At 38.6% G+C, this 19517-nt stretch overlaps 2 protein-coding genes across 2 annotated transcripts; one reads left to right on the forward strand and one right to left on the reverse strand.

The window, feature by feature from the left end:
• The first annotated feature begins 9946 nt into the window (after positions 1-9946).
• On the forward strand, positions 9947-10736 carry LOC126618911 (probable calcium-binding protein CML13). The gene has a single exon (XM_050287126.1). It carries the CDS (start codon positions 10075-10077, stop codon positions 10516-10518), a length of 444 nt encoding a protein of 147 aa, XP_050143083.1. The 5' UTR covers positions 9947-10074; the 3' UTR covers positions 10519-10736.
• A 1252-nt stretch (positions 10737-11988) lies between these two features.
• LOC126618910 (uncharacterized) lies at positions 11989-17592 on the reverse strand. Its single transcript, XM_050287125.1, has 8 exons — positions 17390-17592; positions 16828-16953; positions 16263-16361; positions 15141-15283; positions 14152-14260; positions 13228-13335; positions 12659-12799; positions 11989-12540 (listed from the first exon to the last, which is right to left on the reverse strand). Exons 1-8 carry the CDS (start codon positions 17459-17461, stop codon positions 12109-12111), a joined length of 1230 nt encoding a protein of 409 aa, XP_050143082.1. The 5' UTR covers positions 17462-17592; the 3' UTR covers positions 11989-12108.
• Positions 17593-19517: the final 1925 nt, after the last annotated feature.

The raw sequence follows: 19517 nt of genomic DNA on the forward strand, positions 1-19517 counted from the left end.
TTTGCACCTAGTGCGAAGCAACGAAAGAAGGAAGGACAGAGGGTTGCTCTTCAAGCTAAAGTCGATGAGCTAGAATCTCAAAACAACAAGATAGCAATAAAGAATGAGGTCCTCCAGGAGCAGTATGAGAAGCTCTTTGAGATACTCCATGAAACTAGGCGTACTCAAACACGCAAATTCGTTACCCCTATGGACATCAACCATCATCTGGATGCCTTCCAACAAGGAGGGTCACCTTCCTTCGACATGGGTATCCTTGATGAGGAACGTGCTAATCATCAAAACATTGATCAGCATGAGACTTTTCTCAACCCAGCTGCTTTTACCCGAAGCAGGAGAAGTGGAGGAAGACACCTCCTTGCAGAAAGGTTGGAAGGATCGAAAGCCGTTTATTGTGACTGTTGAGACTTCCTAAAACAACGTCGAGAGAATCCCCTCCACATAAGCTCGAAGATCAATGACCCAAGGGTTTCTGAAAGACTCGGTCCTTTCCCACGTCCCAGGCCGGCTACCAATTTGGGGAAGGGGCAACAAGCCTAGAGAAACACGAAGGTATAGGGGACTCAGAGATGTTTCGACAGACATACCTTAAAAGTCAGTACGGCGAGTCCAGGGAAAAATCACATGCTCTTGATCAAACCTTCCTACTTCCAAGAGGAGATGGAGATTTACGAAAAAAAGCTCCAGTGGTACATAACTCCACTCAAGACCCTTTTATCCTACAACTTCTTAAGGAAGTAAACAAGTTGAAGGCCGAACGACAAGCTGAGATACCTGATTGGAACTAACCTAGGCCTGGCCCTCTTACAAGGAGGATCATCGACACCCTCTCCAAGCAAAGACAAAGCAGAAGCTTGGCTTGTAACTCTATACTGGAAATAAGGACCCGATTAAACACCTTAACCTCTTTGAGTCCACCATGGCATACCGGATGCACACTGATGAAGAGCGATGTCTTCTCTTCCCCTCCACCTTCTCTGGCGGAGCTCTAAACTGGTATTACCGTATTCCACCTGAGACGGTAGACTTATTTGAGGAATTGAGGAAACTGTTTGTTTCTCAACACATTTTCCAAACCGATCGCTTGCATTCTGCAGATGACTTGTACACTATTCACCAGAAGCCGGACGAGTCATTACGAGAGTATGTTGGTCGCTTCAGCCATGAGTATTCTCGCTGCGTTGAGGCAGATGACAAAACTGCCCTCAAGGCCTTCACAGCAAGCCTACGTGATTGTTTCTTCAAGTACATGATCAATGCCAACACTTGGAAAACTTACTCTGAGGTGATGGCACAGACTTACAACCATGCCTCCGTCGAGGCAAGTACATATCAAGGGAAACCCCCCCACAGCCACCCCTTTTCAGCAAGTAGGGAGTGGAAGCCAGATCCAACCAAATGAGAAGACCTCGACCTTTTAAACGGCAGCGGTGCCTCCCCCTGCCTTACGTAATACTTTGCCAAGTCAATAGACATATCAATCTCAGGGCAAAAGGAAAGATTTCCATCCTCACCAGTCTCATTTTAGTAAAAGGAGTAAGGGACACTACCGCAATAACCAAGGGTATCGCCACGATAATCCCCGACCCCAGGCAGTCAACACAATGAGTTAAGCACGTGTCAGGACAGCCCCTACACCGAGGTATGAGACATACACACATTTGAACGCCACATGCGTGGCCATTTACCCCAGCATAACACACCTGATACCGAAGCAAAAGTCGAGGCACCAGGATTACAAGTCCATGAAGAACACGGGCACGTTTTGCTATTACCACGAGTATAACGGCCATGACAGCGAGAAATGTATCACCCTTCGTGATCATATTGAAGCTTTGGCACGTGAAGGAAAAATTGATCAATTCCTCATTCACCATTCAAGAGGTAACCGTAACCAACGCCAGGTGAATGTGATATATTCCATAAGTGGTGGCACACCCATATCTAAATCTTCCGATGGGGCCATGAAAAATAATGAACGAGCTTTAAGGTCTGGCCACCAAGTGTTTCACGTGGAAGACATCAGGGGAGGCAAGTATCAAAGGCTTAACTAGGATCCAATATGTTTCTACCCTGAGAAAGAAAGAGGTATCATCTACCCTTACAACGACCCACTGATCATGGAAGCTCACATAGCCAACTTTGAAGTACGATGAATCCTGGTAGACACGGGGGCTTCGGTCAATATCATGTTTGCTGAAGCTTTCAGGGCACTTAATGTAGCTGAATACTTGCTTGATCGCTCGATTTCCCCTCTAATAAGCTTCTCCAGTGATATCATGCAACCTTTGGGGAGCATACACTTACCTTTCACCATTGGTATAGGCCCTTACACAGCTACCATTACCACTAACTTCCTGGTGGTTGATTGCCCAACGGCATACAATGTCATCTTCGGACGCATATGCATCAATGATCTCAAGGCCATGGTATCCATACATATGTTGTTTATTTCCAACCCCTATGGCAATGGTTACATCAGAGGAGATCAACTTAGTGCACGATCATGTTACAACACTTCGGTCAAGAAACAGCACCTGCCTGTGCCCAAGGAAACCTTTTCTATACATGACCAAGTCATAAAGACCAGACCAGACCAGACGAAGCTAACTTGGATCTTCACGGTGGTAACAGTCAACCCGACGATCCTCGAGATGACTCTTTCACCCAGCAAGCATAACCCGCTGAAAAGTTGGAGAAGGTCTCTATCTTAAAAGATTATCCGGATCGCATGGTGAAGATTGGTATCACCTTGTCACCACCCATTCGGTTGGCATTGATCTCTTTTTTGCAAGAGAACACTGAGGTCTTTGCCTGGTCATACGAGGACAGGCTAGGCATTTCTCCCGATATAATATGTCATCACTTAAGTATTGACCCCAAGACCAAGCCAGTGAGACAGAAGCGAAGATCTTATGACGCTGAACAGTAAGAGGCAATGAAGGCAGAAGTTAAAAAACTCAAAGGTATAGGCTTCGTCCGCGAAGTCAATTATCCAACGTGGGTAGCAAATGTTGTCCTTGTTAAGAAGAATCCGACCAAGGAAAGTCTCCTGCTCCAAAATGTCTTGTGGATAATGTGTGTTGATTACACCGACCTAAACAAAGGATGCCCGAATGATAGCTTTCCTCTTCCTCTCATAGACAGACTTATAGACTCTACGTAGGGTGTGAATTCCTGAGCTTTATGGATGCTTACTCAGGATACAACCAAATCCTTATGAACCCTCCGGACCAAGAACACACAGCCTTCACTACTGACAGGGGACTATATTGTTATAAAGTCATGCCCTTCGGCCTAAAGAATGCAGGAGCGACTTATCAGAGACTGGTCAATTTAATGTTCGTCGAACAGATTGGGAAGAGCATGGAAGTTTACGTTGATGATATGCTAGTAAAGAGCAAACATGTTGACCAACACATCACCAACCTATAAAACTTTCACCATTTTGAAGAGGTATTGAATGAGGTTGAACCCCAACAAATGTGCATTCGGTGTAGGCTCTGGCAAATTCTTAGGCTTCATGATAAGCCAACGAGGCATTGAGGCTAATCCAGAGAAGATCAAAGCAATCCTTGACATGAAGAAACCGGTAACTTAAAAAGACATCCAGAGCTTTACTGGCAAAGTGGCAGCCTTAACTAGGTTCATCTCTAAGGCCACAGACAGATGTGCTCCTTTATTCGAAGCACTTAAGGGAAGTAAGAAGTACATTACATGGACTGATGAATGTGCTGAGGCATTCAAGAACCTTAAAGACTACATGAGTAAAGCCCATTTGCTCTCCAAACCTGAGGTTGGTGACACTCTCACTATCTATCTGTCGGTATCAGCTTCAGTAATAAGTTATGTTCTCATTCGAAATGATGGTAATGTCGAACGACCTGTCTACTACACTAATAAGGCCTTACAAGATGCAAAGACACGATACTCCAACATTGAGAAATTGGCTCTAGCATTGGTCATGTTTGCTCGAAAACTTCACCCTTACTTCCAAGCACACTCTATCATCGTGCTTACCAATCATCCTTTTCGCCAAGGATATTACTGGCTAACACTCCATCAAGATGCCATCAGAATATCCCGCTCATGTGATAAGTGTCAACGATACGTAACTATTCCTCACTCCCCTCCTGAGCCGCTCACTCCTATGATCAGCCCTTGGCCCTTCGCCCAATGGGGACTTGATTTGATCGGTCTAATGCCTACAGGGAAGGGCAAGGTTTGCTATGCAATCGTTGCAGTTGACTATTTCACAAAGTAGGCTGAAGTATAACCCTTAGCAACCATTACTGAGGCAAAAATAGAAGAATGGAAGAACATCCTTTGCAGATTCGGCATTCCTAATGCGATAGTCACTGACAACGGGCGATAGTTCGACAACAATAAGTTCAGGATGTTCTGCTCTAAGTTCAACACCAACTTATGTTTTGCCTCCCCAGCTCATCCCCAGTTTAATGGACAAGTTGAAGTCATCAATAAAATAATCAAGCGAACTTTGAAAACCAGCTTGGACAAGGCTAAAGGTTGTTGGCCAGAATTTGTACCCCAAGTTCTTTGGTCATACCGCACTTCATATCGGACATCAACAGGAGAAACCCCATTCTCACTTGCCTTTGGTACAGAGGCAATTGTCCCAGTTGAGCTTGAGCAAGCAACGTTCCGAGTCCAGAACTACGTGCAAGCGAAAATGACAAACAACTTACACTCAATTTAGATCTAGTCTAGGAACACAAAAACCAGGCTTACTTTAGGAATGTCGCCTACAAGCAACGCATCTCCAACTACTATGACTCAAGGGTCAAACCTTGTTTTTTCAAAGTGGGGGACTGGGTATTGAAGAAAAGATTACTCTGCGACAGAGTCCCGAGTGAAGGAACACTTAGTCCAAACTGGGATGGGCCGTTTGAAGTTGTTGACATCAGTCGCCCTAACTCCTACAAGCTTAGAAGCTTCAATGGCAAGACCCTTGGCCATCCATGGAACGCTGATCACTTGAAGTACTATTACAAGTAAACTCACATTGTACAAGTGTTAAGCTTCAGTCATTCGGCATCCTATGTAACGAAGACTATTTGGCATGAATTCAATAAATAGGTGATTTAGACAACTCGGTCCTAATCCTCTTACATTCCTAGCAATGAAACACTTGGGGGTTCAAAGCTTCAACATGAATGCTTCCAACATGAAACAAAGTCTAAGTATATGTCAATAAGACTATACAAATAAACGAACAGCTTCACAGTATATTCGTTCAATCATACATTCCAACACATTCATACATAAGCCAACTGTGCTTTGAAAGGGTTCAACATACTTTGTGTCATTCGACACTTGCTACAATATGCCTAGACACCTTGCCCTTATTCTCACCAACCAGGTGATGAAATGTGATGAAGGAACTCATCTTCATGCCATCAACCAGGTCATGAAATGTATAACCCGTACTCTCCTTCATGCCACCAACCAGGTGATGAAATGTACAACATGTACTCTAATATCATTTGGCAACTTGCCACTCATGCCACCAACTAAGTGAAGAGTGAACTCATCTTCATGCCACCAACCAGGTGATGAAATGTACAACCCGTACTATCCTTCATGCCACCAATCAGGTGATGAAACGTACAACTCGTACTCTAATATCATTTGGCAACTTACCATTCATGCCACCAACCAGGTGATGAAATGTACAACCCGTACTCTCCTTCATGCCACCAACTAGGTGATGAAATGTACAACCCGTACTCTAATATCATTTGGCAACTTGACACTCATGCCACCAACCAGGTGAAGAAGGAACTCATCTTCATGCCACCAACCAGGTGATGAAATGTACAACCTTTATCTAACTTACTAATTTGTTAAACATATTCAAAGCTTACTAATTTCTGTCAAAGCTTGAATATATTTTCTGCTAGTTCTAGAATTGGTCATTAAACTAATAATTTATCTATTTTATTATGCAACTTATCTACTTGTTCATTAACTCTTTTTGCAATAATTGAATTGTTTGAACTTCTAATTTTAATTGCTCAACTATTTCTAATGATCTAAGTTCTACTTGCTTCGGCTTACTATCTATGAGGTCAACAAGCTCTTTTATCTCTCTTTTGCTAGGAAACCTTTGAATATTTTTATTATTATCTTCTAAATAAGATGTAATATAGTCTAAATTTTGTCTAATTGTTTTTATGGAATTTTTCTGAAAATGCTCTAACAACTGGTTTAACAATTGATTATGCTTATTATTTTCTAATTTTATATTTTCTGCTTGACTAATAATAAGATCTACAATACTATTGGCTTGTGAATTTTCTTCACTATGCAAAATATGATTATGCTTTCTCGATAGAAAATAACAAACCAAACTATTTTGGTCTAAGGTTATTTTTCTTTTTTGAGGTACATTAATTTCTAAATTAAAATAATCTATCATAAACTACAGTCTACATTTCCTTAAAGTTACGGCTAACTGGTTTCTTAGAAACTCTCTTTCTTCTCTCAAGGTCTTTAAAACTTGATATGTTGCTCTTTTTGCTTCTAAAACTTTATACTGCACTTCTGTGTTATTATATTTACGAATAAATGAAGGATGTTCAAGATAACCAAGATAAAACTTTTGCTTCTTCAAAGTCCTGCTAATTCTTTTGGATATATATGCTAATCTTCTCTTTATGCTAATTATAGTTGGATGTCTGGGACAATAAATACCTGGTGGTTGTGGTTGACAAGGTCTACAAGGACAATAATATCTGTTGTTCATACAAAATAAACAAGTGTGATATCAAATGTATTAATGACTTTCGTCCTCAAGGTACTTTACAATTAAAATTATACTATTAAAATGCTAAACTTGGCTCTGATACCAGATTCGGAAAGCAGGCCTGGTTAAATAGTGATTTGGAAAGCAAGCTCGATTAAATAGTTGGATGGCCATTATAACAACTAGACATAATACCTTGCACATGGAACTTGACATGTTTCAACATGACAACCACTCATAGTACAAGTATAAGGCCTTAACGGCTGAACTCAGAGGTACGAAGAACTCAGAGGTACCCTGGTTAATGTCCAGTTATTTGTATGGCAAACATTCAACTATAATAGAGTGCTCAAACAAAGTATGATAGTCAGTTTAGTAGGTTAATAATATAACTACAATAATGTTTCCCTGTTTTGGATTAGAACTCTAATTAAACAAACACATTAAAGAAAGAAAAGAAAACTTACTTAAGACTTGGAGATTGCTTGAATATGTACACTTGAACTTTTATTGATATATAAAAATGTTTACAAAGATAATTGTTTACAAGGAAGTGTTTACAAGGATACTATGAAGGCTACGAGTGAAAATGGTGTGAGTATATGGTGAGAGTAGGGTGTTTAGGTGTTGAGATGTTGAGAGATGTATTTTACAATGAAAGGAATTTCTCCTTATATACACTGAATGAGGATACTAACATACAAAATTCTTTACAATTGAATGGTGTGCATTATCTTCCACTTTTTTGCACTGTTTTTGAATCTGTAGACACTGCTTCTGATTTTGATGGGATCTTGTCTTTTCTTTCTTTTGCTTTGATAAAGGCCATGTGAACCCAAGTGAATATTCCAGCATGGTTTGTCTTCTAGAGCCTGTGTCCTTACTTTATCATTTTGCATTCAATTGTTGTCTAAAGGTTTTCAAGGGTTGCTGCATGTTTTGTCTCCCTGGAGCCTTCCTTTGTCACCTTTCTTATGCCCAGTTTGGGTATTATAAACAAAAATTTGTCCTGATGATTAAAAGGAAAGTTTTTTGGGGGGTTTGGTTAGTTTTCCATAATGAAAACTATGCATGTATTCAAAATTTGAGGTTGACTAGATTGGCATATTATTCTGGTTATTCATTATGTGGGGGTTTTTTTTTTTACACTCATTTACAGGTTTTTTTCACACTCATTTATGGGTATTTTTTCACACTCATTTACTTTGAGGTGTGCTATTTACACATCCTTTTTTAGTTTTCACACACTTTTTGTTAATTTCTGTAATTTGATCTTCTTTAATTCATCAATCCGATGGCAGAAAATTAGAAGAATGTGTGAGAAGCAAAAAGGAGTTTGTGAATAGCACACCCCTTTACTTTTTGTCTCACGTTACCAAGTGAGTTGTTTTGTAGTTAGACAAATTATTGACCAGGTGTTGGATTGTCAGGTTTCTCCTTGTTTATTTTGTTACTGTTCATTGGGTATGATTACGAGCATTATTTTAATTTTTTTTGTGAAGAACTTAGAATCTGTTTGGTATCCTATTTGAAAATTTTTATCATTTCCCAAAACATTTCTTAAGAACATTTCTTGAAAACAATTTTCTTTGAGACTCAAAAACTTGATTGGTTTGCAATTTAAAATTTTTAAATCTTATGACTTAAACTAGACAAAGAGATCTAAAAAGAGGGGGTTGCAGGAGAGGGAGAAAGAGGAGAGAGGAGGAAAGAAAGTAAGAGATGGTTGAAGGAAAGAGAAAGAAGAGAGAGGATCGGACGAGATAGAGAAGAAGAGGAGTGAGAGAAAGAACCGAGAGAATGAAGAGAGCGGATTGGAGGAGAGATGAAAAAGGTAAAAAAAAAAGGAAGAGGTGAGAGAAAGAAGAAAAGAGAGAGAGATAAATTTGGAGTGAGAGGAGAGGAGGGAAGGAAATATAACCTTGGGCCTGGCCCAGTAGAGTTCGGTTGAATCCTATCAGAAGATGGTTCTGCCTAGATAAGGGTGAAGTGGTCGAATCCTGGTAAAATAAGGCTTATTCATAAGCTAAGGATGCTTCGAATCACGGGTTGAATCTGAGTGATTAAAAAGCTTGGTTCAGAATCCTATAGGAGTTAGGATTGGTCGAGACCTAATCAGATTGGGTTGAGGAATTCTAGTCCAATGAAATTCTAACTCAGTCATTGAGGAAATTGCTATTATAAATAGAGAAGGGAGTGCATCATTGAAAACCCCTCCAAATCAACACACAACTGCCATGTGCAAACTCTCGCTCTATCCGAAACCTCTTGAAGACCTTGAGATTTTTATTTTCCTTTTTCCCTCCAAAACACCTTTAGTTTAGATAAATAACACTGTGGAGGCAACTTGCAACATCTTCATTTGGATAAACAGCACTGAAGCCGTAGAATCAGTCGATATAGGAACACCTTTAATTTGGATAAACAACACTGATTCAAGATCAATTGGTTATTTATCCAAGTCTCAGCTATCAAGGATTTCTGAGTCCTTGTTGGAAGAGGTTATCTCATTAGTCTTCTCGGCGAAGTGAGGTGTTACCAGGTTACTACACTCGGCACACTGAAAGTTGAATTCGATATTGAACTTTGCAAAACTAGCAACCTTATCTTCAGGCTTTAGAATCTAAAGGTCGAGCCGTGTTCCTTCCTCGGCCGCAGTCGCAAGATCAAGAAATCAGCAGTGCGCCCAACGCACATCAACATTCATTTTACTCTCCGGCTGAACTTAGCCAACGAGTTGGCATGGCCTGCATTCGACTGAAGACTATCTTTATATAAACCAAAATCTTTAGAATATATTAGAATATAAAATATATTTATTATATATATATATTTATTATTTTATATTTTATACAATTATATATATATATATATATAAATATTTACTATTTAAATTTTTTAAAATTTACATATCACGTAATTAGATTATTAGCTATTCGACCTGCACGCCATGTAGATTAAGTAATTTTTAGAGTCAACAAGACCGTAATATTAAGTCGTAATTGTTATTTAGTTTTTGTACGTAACGGACCTAACGGTACAAACCCACCCAGAACATGACAGACTCTTTTCTTACCTTGTAAAGCTTTGATTTATGAACTTGGTCGCAATCCTTATTTTGCTACGCCTGAAACGTCAACACGACATCATTACACAGCTGGTCCACCATCCCTAAAACGACGCCGCTTTAGCGCTCGCACAATTTCCTTTCCACCCTTCTCATATCTCCGAGAGAAGTTAAATAGAAAAAAGCCAGCCAGTTCCGTGGAGAGAGAGACCCGAAAACCCGAATCGCGAACCCGGAAAAAATGGGCAAAGATCTGAGCGATGACCAAGTATCGTCGATGAAGGAGGCGTTCACGCTCTTCGACACCGACAACGACGGCAAGATTGCTCCGTCGGAGCTCGGGATCCTAATGCGATCTCTCGGCGGCAACCCGACCCAGGCCCAACTCAAATCCATAGTCGCCGAGGAGAAGCTCACCGCCCCCTTCGACTTCCCTCGCTTCCTCGACCTCATGGCCAAGCACATGAAGCCCGAGCCCTTCGATCGCCAGCTCCGCGACGCCTTCAAGGTCCTCGACAAGGACGCAACAGGCTTCGTGTCCGTGTCGGAGCTCCGGCACATCCTCACCAGCATCGGCGAGAAATTGGAGCCGTCCGAGTTCGACGAGTGGATCCGGGAGGTGGATGTCGGGTCCGATGGCAAGATCAAATACGAGGACTTCATTGCCAGAATGGTGGCCAAGTGAGGGACGTAACGGTGCGTTTTGCATGGGTGAAAGTGTTTCGTGGAAGTAATTTGGGGGTAATGTATGTCTTTTTCTTAATTTTATGGGAAATTTAGGGTTTGTTTGTTTGGATTTTGTTTGTGATGAACGGAAATTGTCTCCAGTACTTGATAAATTTGAAGGTGTTTGGGATGTAAGTGTTGATGGTTTTACGGATGTAATCTGGATTTGCTGGATTATTTTGTGCTCTTTGATTTTGTTTTTCTGTTGGGAATTTTGCTGTTTTCGTAAAGCGTTGATCTTTCGATTGCGGTTCGATTGCGTTTGCATCTCAAGCTCAATGAAATGGTAAGTGAGAAACAATTGAGGCAATGCTCCATCCTCTGGAAATTTAATGAATTAGACAACTTCATTGTTTTGGTCAGGTGGGGTTTTGTTACCTAGTTCTTCCCATATAAAATTAGGTATATTCCTTCGGTTTGTCTAGGGTTCATGATCAGTTCAGTACAAGGATTTCCCGGTGAAGGTGACATTGGTTTGTAGGGTAATGTTCGCTTGCCATAGTCTGCCTATATAACATGTTGAGCCCTCTGGTAAGACCATAAGAGGAGGTTCCCCCCTCTTGTAAGATTTCTGTCGTTCGTGATTATATTTCAGCGACTGAACTTGATCATCGTTCAGTTGAAGACCAAGTGAATAACACAAGTTATGCTGCTATGGTACATGTAAATGGTGCAATGATATTTGTGTTAGTAAAGTGCATTTTGTGCCCTCAATGGATTGCTTGTTGCAATACTTTGAATGATCTTGGAGCAGCAATCCCAGTCCTGTGATGAACTGTGGAGGAATAAAGGATTAATGGGTAGCTTAGGAATCAAAGTACAAATGTAAGACCTCCAACTAAAGTTTGAAGCTTGATGTAGTTGCTAATGCTAGGGGTGTAACTTGTTTGGTGCCTAGGATTGGAATGGATTGGGTAACTCAAAAAGTTCAAGATATATTTAAGGTAGAGGTGAATGATTTAGAAGGGCACGTGAAGGAAGCCTTGCCCTTTTTATCAGATAATCTTACCACTTTGGGAGGATTGGAATGCACAAGTTTGGTTATTGAGTAATACATAATCTATCTTCGAGTCGAACATGACTTTTTCATTTCCTTCTTCAAATGTTAGTCATTTGAATCGAATCCTAGACAACAACCATGACGAGGCAGTGTTGTCGAGAGCTTTAACCAATGTACCCTACTACCTCATCATGGTTGCTGTCAGGAGCTTTAACTTGACCTCATTAGGAGAGACTTTCGTATCAAGAGGGCATTGCACACTCGTCTCTGTCTTTCTCCTCACTTGACTGCAAAATTACAGCTGCGTAGTAGTTGTTCCGACTCCGCCAATTCTAATGCACAGAGACGAGGGTTGGTTACGATTCTTAACTTCTTAACAGGCATGGAACTAGCACATTTGGAACCCGCACATTTGGAACCAGAACCCAATTAACAAGTCTGATCGAATAGAGAAGTAAAAGAGAGAATAAATATGGCAACAATGAGACTCAAACTGGACTTTCAAAAAATTACACAAGCAACAAACAACAAATGTCAAGATGTTCCACTTTACACAAGAGGCCTGAGCTTCCGATTACAGTTCAGACTTATGTACAACGATACCACATGATATGAATGCAGATGAAGAGCGAATATTTCCCAACTAAGTCGCATAACGAATTCAGTGGCTATAGCATGTTGGTTATTCAAGAATCCAGAAGGCAAGGAAACCATCATGTCTTCATTACCGACGTGGCAAAATTTTGCGTTGCTGACAAGCTGGTTGTCTGAGCTACGAGATTCTGAACTTTCTGGAGCAGGAGGTAGCCGAGTTTCTGCAAATGGATTATCCGGGTTTCCCCTATCATCCTTGGGTGGATCTTCTGGATCTTTTTTCTCGTCTTTTTTCTCATTCTCTTTGCTAGAACTACCACCACCTCCCTTTGAAAAACCTGGAACCAAGTCAGGTCGAGGTTCCACACCAACACGTCTTAGATGCAGCTGACAGTGCAAACACCATTTAGATTATAAGGTCTTTTGATCATGCATAAAGCTACAACCGAGTAAACCAAATATTAAAAACTAAATGCTTGTAGAAGCAAATAGAGAGACCATTTACCTGAAGATGTAAGTTGACTTCATCCGGTCGGGACAGGAATGGAAAATCTCCCCCACTCTTCAACTGTGCTCGCCTTGCGTCAGGATACCTTTCACCAACTTCATCTTTGAGTTGTTGAGGAATCCCACTGTAGTCATTTGTCTTCGTGTATATGTTTCAGGAAGAAATTTTTTGACGGGTCAGCTTAAATTTTTAAACTTCCCAATCTAGTATTGGAATGTAATACTGGTACTGTAAGAAGGATTCAGATGTATGAATAGACATGCTAAAGCAACAAGCCGTAGACATTCACATTTAAAGTGTCGTTGAATCAAATCCATAGCTGGTTTCTATATAAGCAACATTTATGGCTGTATGTGAGATATGAATGCAGTGTGACAAATTTATTAAGAAATTGCATAATATTGAAAGCAGCCAAAATTTTCAAAGTTCTAAAAGAGAGCAATGAGTTAGAACAAAGTTAGAACCAAAGGGATGCAATACATAAACAAACACTTTTTTCCAGAGGGATTATTTGAAAATGTATCCATATGCACGAACATAAACCAAACAAGATCCCGAATACATACATCCATTATAGTGATGAATGAATCGGTAAGCAACAGAGGTCCAACTGAAGCAGCATCAGTTGTTAAAGTCAACCTGGAGGCCAGATCCTCTCTTGAGAGCGTCTCAACCTGAATTATCACAGTTTCAAGTCAGAAATTAGAACAGCTTGCACCATTCAACTTCTATAAATATTTGTAGTCAATTACCCCAGGGTCCCTGATAGTATTTAACTCCCTTCCCAAGTACACACCTTTTTTCCTTTCCGGATTAGTTCATTTGGTTTTTCGTTAAATCAAATCCCTCTGAAGATAACATCGTGCATGGCAATACCAAAGCTTAAAATATCATATCATTCATTCTACATGTCATTTTGATAAAATTAATACTTGTAAATCATTTGTCAAGAAAAATTATAAATCAGAAAACAAGAACAATGAATACTATCTTATCTAGACAAGATCCGATACGGAATTTTTTCCAAATGCTTATCACACCCAGAGATTCATGATGTCGAATTTATCAAAGTTTACTCGGTTTTTTTGCTTTTTTTGTTTTTGCTTTTGTTTTTTTTGTTTTTGTCATTCAAATTAAAAGTTAAAAAGTAATCGGTATAATAGAAAAAATCTGGAAACCATTTTAGTAGTGTGATGAGAAAAAAAAAAGGGTTCAAACAAAAGCATCCAATCCACTAATAGAACAACACAAATTATCCTAAAACCAAAGTGGAGCATGTATCCAAAGCCTAAAGTCAAGAAGAATTACAAATAAATGGAGACACTGTAATCATGCAGACAGAAGTCAATGAAGTTATTGAGGCACAATGCTGAGCTAACAGCAGGCACAAGATATCTCAGTAAGTGAGATGTACAGAAGGTGAGAAGATCTCTAATAAGAAGTAACACAACAGCGGTAATGGGTAGAGTGTAAAGGCCTTCACAGACTACCTGAGAAACAACGAAGTCCACTGAATCTGCTATAAATGGCTCATGGGGGCCATCATGTATTCCGGTCAAGACATATCTTTTCAACAAAAAAGAAGGGGTCCAACTAATGCTGCATAAGACAATACCATAATCAGGTAAGTTAATGTTAAAAGAAAACAAAACTGGAAGCAAATTACTCTCTGAGCCAAAAAACTAAACAAATGCAGCATGCACTTTGTAAAATATAGTATATCATATCCAATCAATAATTTCAAACATTTCGATTAAAAATTGATGATGTTCCGGTATAACGTTTTGTTTCTTAATTCATTTAAAAATCAAACAAAAGTAACCATGAGGATGGATGGATCAATAGTCCAATGAATGTAATCCCTTATATTGATCCTCTTCCTCATTGGAATGCAGACCAGTCCATGGAAGGGAGAAGATAAGCCTAAGGATCATATGGAGTTTTTTCTTTACAAGTGACATTTCATTAATAATGATGTCACTTTAGCACCTTGAGTGTACAATTTTTTCAAAATCAGATGAGAATAGCCACTTGAGAGGGTAAGTAGATAGTTTCAATCAATTAGGTGAAATGCTCAATATTCCATGGAAGCAAGGATATATTAAAAGGCTAAATACTTATCCCAGTGAATCATAATTTAGGTTATCAACTTGCAATATCAAGAATAAATTGAGCAGGAAAATTGGTGTGCCTTAGTGCACCTTATTGTTATCAGCAAACATTTACAAGGTAAAGCATGAATCTCTTTGATGTCAAGCAGTACCAAAGACCATTATAACCCTTTGCCAGGTCAATGCAACATCTGAGCACTTATAAAACACCGGAACACAGATGTCGACATAAATAGCTTAACTATCAACCTCTATCAAAACCACTCATTAAATATTTACCATCTAATACCTATTTTTGGATTTGACACAACTTTAACAACATGTGTGTAGCTTTATCAATGTTTAAAGTACAAATACGACAAACATACACGGGAGCCCAAGGCATTGCTGCAGAGAAGCTGCGCGTGTCCAAAAATGTGTTTGATAGTATCAATGATCGAACTCGTCTTGGACGATGCTGAGCAAAAAGTTGAGCCAAGAAGCCCCCAAGGGATGTGCCATAGATATGTATCTGTTAGAAAGAAATTGATCAGATTACCTTAAAAGACTATTTTTTTTAATCAACTAGAGTCACCACAAATATGAGAAGAGTTTTTAACAGCAATTAAACAATCTAACAGTTTGTTTAAGTTATATATCAAGATATGCACTGTTATGAAACACATTTCTCAGGTAAATGGTGTAAAATTTCATCAACAGTGTGTTTCCTCTTTCTCTGCTCTGATCACTTTTCCCGATTCGGATACGCATTTCATATACAGAAAATCAGCAATTGTTTAATTATATAATCTAAAACTAAAAACAAAAACAAAATATTTATGGTGCCACGAATGATTTTATTTAAGGGATAGTTAACTATTTCTTTTTTGGACGTAGGGATAGTTTAACTATATTCGACGTAATATGTCTGAAATCCTTTCAATCTGATCGAAATTAAAAGTAACATATCTAGATGCATCATTCAGTGTATATTATTGCATGTAACAAATTTACTATAAGAACAATGTTATCTCACTATCATGTGGCCTAGACACCAAGTTCAAATCTTTCTGTATACCTGAAATCACTACTCAACTACCCAGAAGCTAGAAATCAGGGAACTCAGGAATCTTTCTTTAGTTTCAAAGTACTGGGAGTTTTATGTGCGTATCTTTGAGGAAGGGCATGTGAGAAAAGGCAATCAGAAATGAAATATTTTCCATCTTGCACAATCACTGGAAGAGTGTTGATTTGTGAAGCATCTTGCTGACAGTATAACATGAAGGTGCACCTAAATATCATACGTATAATTAAGTAGGGATAAATGGTCATCAATCACTGAAAGCTGTATGCAGCACTTGGGTGTTTCCTAAAGAAACTAACTATTTAGAACCTAGAAGCTACTTGTGCATTAAGAAAATGAGACATTCCTTTTGCACAAGCAATATAAATACTAAACAAAATTAGATTGATAATGGCAGGAGTAAACTGTAAGTAAGAGGAGTTCTTACGTGATGAACATCAATAGCATCCAAGAATTTCTCGAATGCTAGAATCCACTCATGATGATTCCATACACGTGGAATATCAACAGAAATCACCCGATAACCCTGCATATATTATAAATTTATTAGTATTAATGTTTAAATTAATTAAGTAGAACTTGAGAAGATTTATCAGCTACAACCATTCAAATTTAGAGGTGTTGGACAGAGAGGGAGCAGCAGAATGAAAAAAGATGGATAAATATAGAAGATTTACCAGCTACAACCATTCAAATCTAGTTAACCAACTGAATTATCCGCTTAAAGGGAATAAAAGGAAATCAGTATCTAGAAATATAAAATTCAAATATACGGAGGAGATCAAACATATACAAGAGACACCCAAAAGTTGCTGATTGTTTGCAACAAAACAACTAAACAGCAAAAAATAAAGCCCAATGGACCATGAAAACTGGAAATTATAGTCTAAAGTGCCTATGAAGCAAAAGAAAACGAAAACCAAAAACTAATATGCTTTGGGAAGACTTATGTGGTAGATACAATGAAGATAACATAAAGGCCAGCCTACTACCTTCATGGACAATGACATGATCTGCTTGTAGCAGACATCGGCTGTCCCTGCTGTTCCAGGAAGACAAATAAGAGGAGGTACCACTTTTGGGCCAAAATCATAGTATCGCCACTGCTTTGTGCCAATCTGCATACACCGTAATTTCAATGTAAACCCAATGTTCAATAAGTAATGAGAAACAGGCGGACAACTGCTTTATCAACACACACAATTGATTAAGCTTGTAGCTTTGTAGCTGAAACAGGCATAGATACATTCATAAGAAGCTCCACATACCACATGCAGAATCTCAATCCACAATTGAACGAATTAGAAAAACCCCACATCAAAATTCACAAACTTGATTCAAACCCACGTCCTAATACAGTTGAAATACAAAACTATGCACGAAAAAAGGAACTATCTTGCATTTGGGTTTTCTAAAAAAAGGTGAGACTAAACCCTAAAGAACAAAAAACCCAGCTGTAAAATGAAACTAATGAATCAAACCCAGAAACAAAATCACAAAAAAAATTGAAAATTGAAAAGGGTAAAGGAGAAGTGGAGGTGAAAAGAAACGTACAGGGATCTTGTGAAGAGGGACCTGGGACTTGAAGTAGATGTAATCTCCGGGCGCCGAGTAGACGCCTTTCATTTCTGGTTTCTATGCCCAAAACCTCCCCATGTCACATACCCATTATTCGATTTGATCTTATTGATCGATCACTCTATTTCTCTCTCTCTCGATTTTTCTATTATTTTTCTATGTATTTGCTGGATTGGTTTGCCTCGTTCTTCTTCCGAATTTTCTTTGAAATTTTTAATGGGATGTGCTATCCACACATATTTTTTTACTTCTCTTACACCCCTTGTTAATTTTTGTCTTTGATCTTCTTTAATTCATCTGATCCGACGGTCAAAAATTAAAAAGGTATAAAAGAAGTAAGAAGGGGTATGTGAATATCACACCCCTTTTTAATTTGGGGGATTGACCAGTAGAGGGTGAGAGGGAAGTCCACGTGGCCGGGCCCCCACTACGACAGTCCATGACTCAATGGTTCATCAACTGCTTGTCAAAGGTCGTTTACATGTTAGGCATGATTGGTGGTTGTAGGGTTTTTTTTTATTTTTTCTGTCAAAGTGGTTGTAGATAGGGGGTTCAAAAAAACTGAAAAAAAATCGAAAACTGAACCGAACTAAAACTGAAAAAATTGAACCAAACGAAAAAACCGAACCAAATTGAAAAAATCAAACCGAACCAAATTCTTTTGGTTCGGTTCGGTTTCAGTGATCTAGAAACCAAATCGAACCGAATTAATTAAATAAATTTATTTATTTATTTAATTATCTGTTGTTGGGATTCGGTTAGATTTAGGGTTCCTCTAGATTGGTTTTGTTCTTTAACTCTGATAATTATCGGTGTTGATTCTTGTTTTCTGTTCTAAGTTTAGGAGGTGTAGGATAGAATTTGAATTCTTGATCATATATGCTATATGAAGGGCTCTGCGGCTAAAAAAAATTGTTATTTTTGGGCTAGGAGGTCTAGAAGAGGATGTTTAAGCGGCTACATGGACAATGCATAAAGAAGTGAAAGACAAAGGGCACACAGCTTCTGTAACTAGAATGCTTAATTCATCAAGTGCTGCTGTATGGATTGGTCTCAAAAAATGTATATTTGGTTATAAACTCTTTCACATTTTTTCTTACAAAAGACCATAAAACAAACATCTATTTTGCAAGTAAACTAAGCTAAAGGCAGCATGTGATTCCCCTTCATTAATTATACTCATCAATAAAAATGTGTTGATCTAGTTGGAATGCTTATGTTATGATTGTGTTGGAGATGTTAAAATTTAAAATAAAAACCGAAACCGAACCGAAAAAAATGAACTGAACCGAACCAAAATTTCGATTTGGTTTCAGTTTTGACAAAAAACTGAACTGATTTGAACCGAACCCAGCCCTAGTCGTTAATCCACATAAAACTCATCCCACCACGTATGGCAAAGCAATTCCAGTCCTCACCTTCTCCAGATTTTTCCTCCCCTTTCATTTAACCAAAACTCAATTGAATTTGGTTATAGACAGTTGGAGTTCAAGTAATCAATTATCAAAATTCAACACAAGAATTTTACTCCACAAGGTATTTTATACCAACTTTACTTCATTAATTTGTTTTTGGCATTTCAATTTAGAATTTAGCTTTCTAATTTAGAGATCAATGGATGAATGGATGAATGATGAAATGATTATTTTTATATAAAGAGATATTTAATGGTATTGGTAATGATAATGTTATGCAACGCTTTCAAAACACCAAAACGATTTGAGAAATATTGTAATATGTTGTATGAAAAAATTTATGGATTAATATATTAGTGTTTTGTTCAATAAATTCTTGAGATTTTTAATTGTGACTTTGTTGTTTGAGGATGCCCCAGCTCATACAAATCTTTGGCTTCGTCCCTGGCGATGGGCAAGATAAAAGAAGAGTAAAGGTGACGATCATGATGATGGTCGTGTCAATAGTGGTCATAGTGAAGGAAGATTTTGTGAAAACATGTTCATTTAAGCAACATCTATTAGCATGCAATTAACAATTAAAGGCGAAATCATGCTTGCATGCACTTAAAAACAAAACATTAACCAAGAAATTCAAAGCCTAGTAGATTGGTGAACCAAGACTCAACTCAAATCAAAGTGAGTTGAGA

The sequence above is a fragment of the Malus sylvestris genome, chromosome 4 (assembly GCF_916048215.2).
Source record: "Malus sylvestris chromosome 4, drMalSylv7.2, whole genome shotgun sequence".
Classification (NCBI taxonomy): domain Eukaryota; kingdom Viridiplantae; phylum Streptophyta; class Magnoliopsida; order Rosales; family Rosaceae; genus Malus; species Malus sylvestris.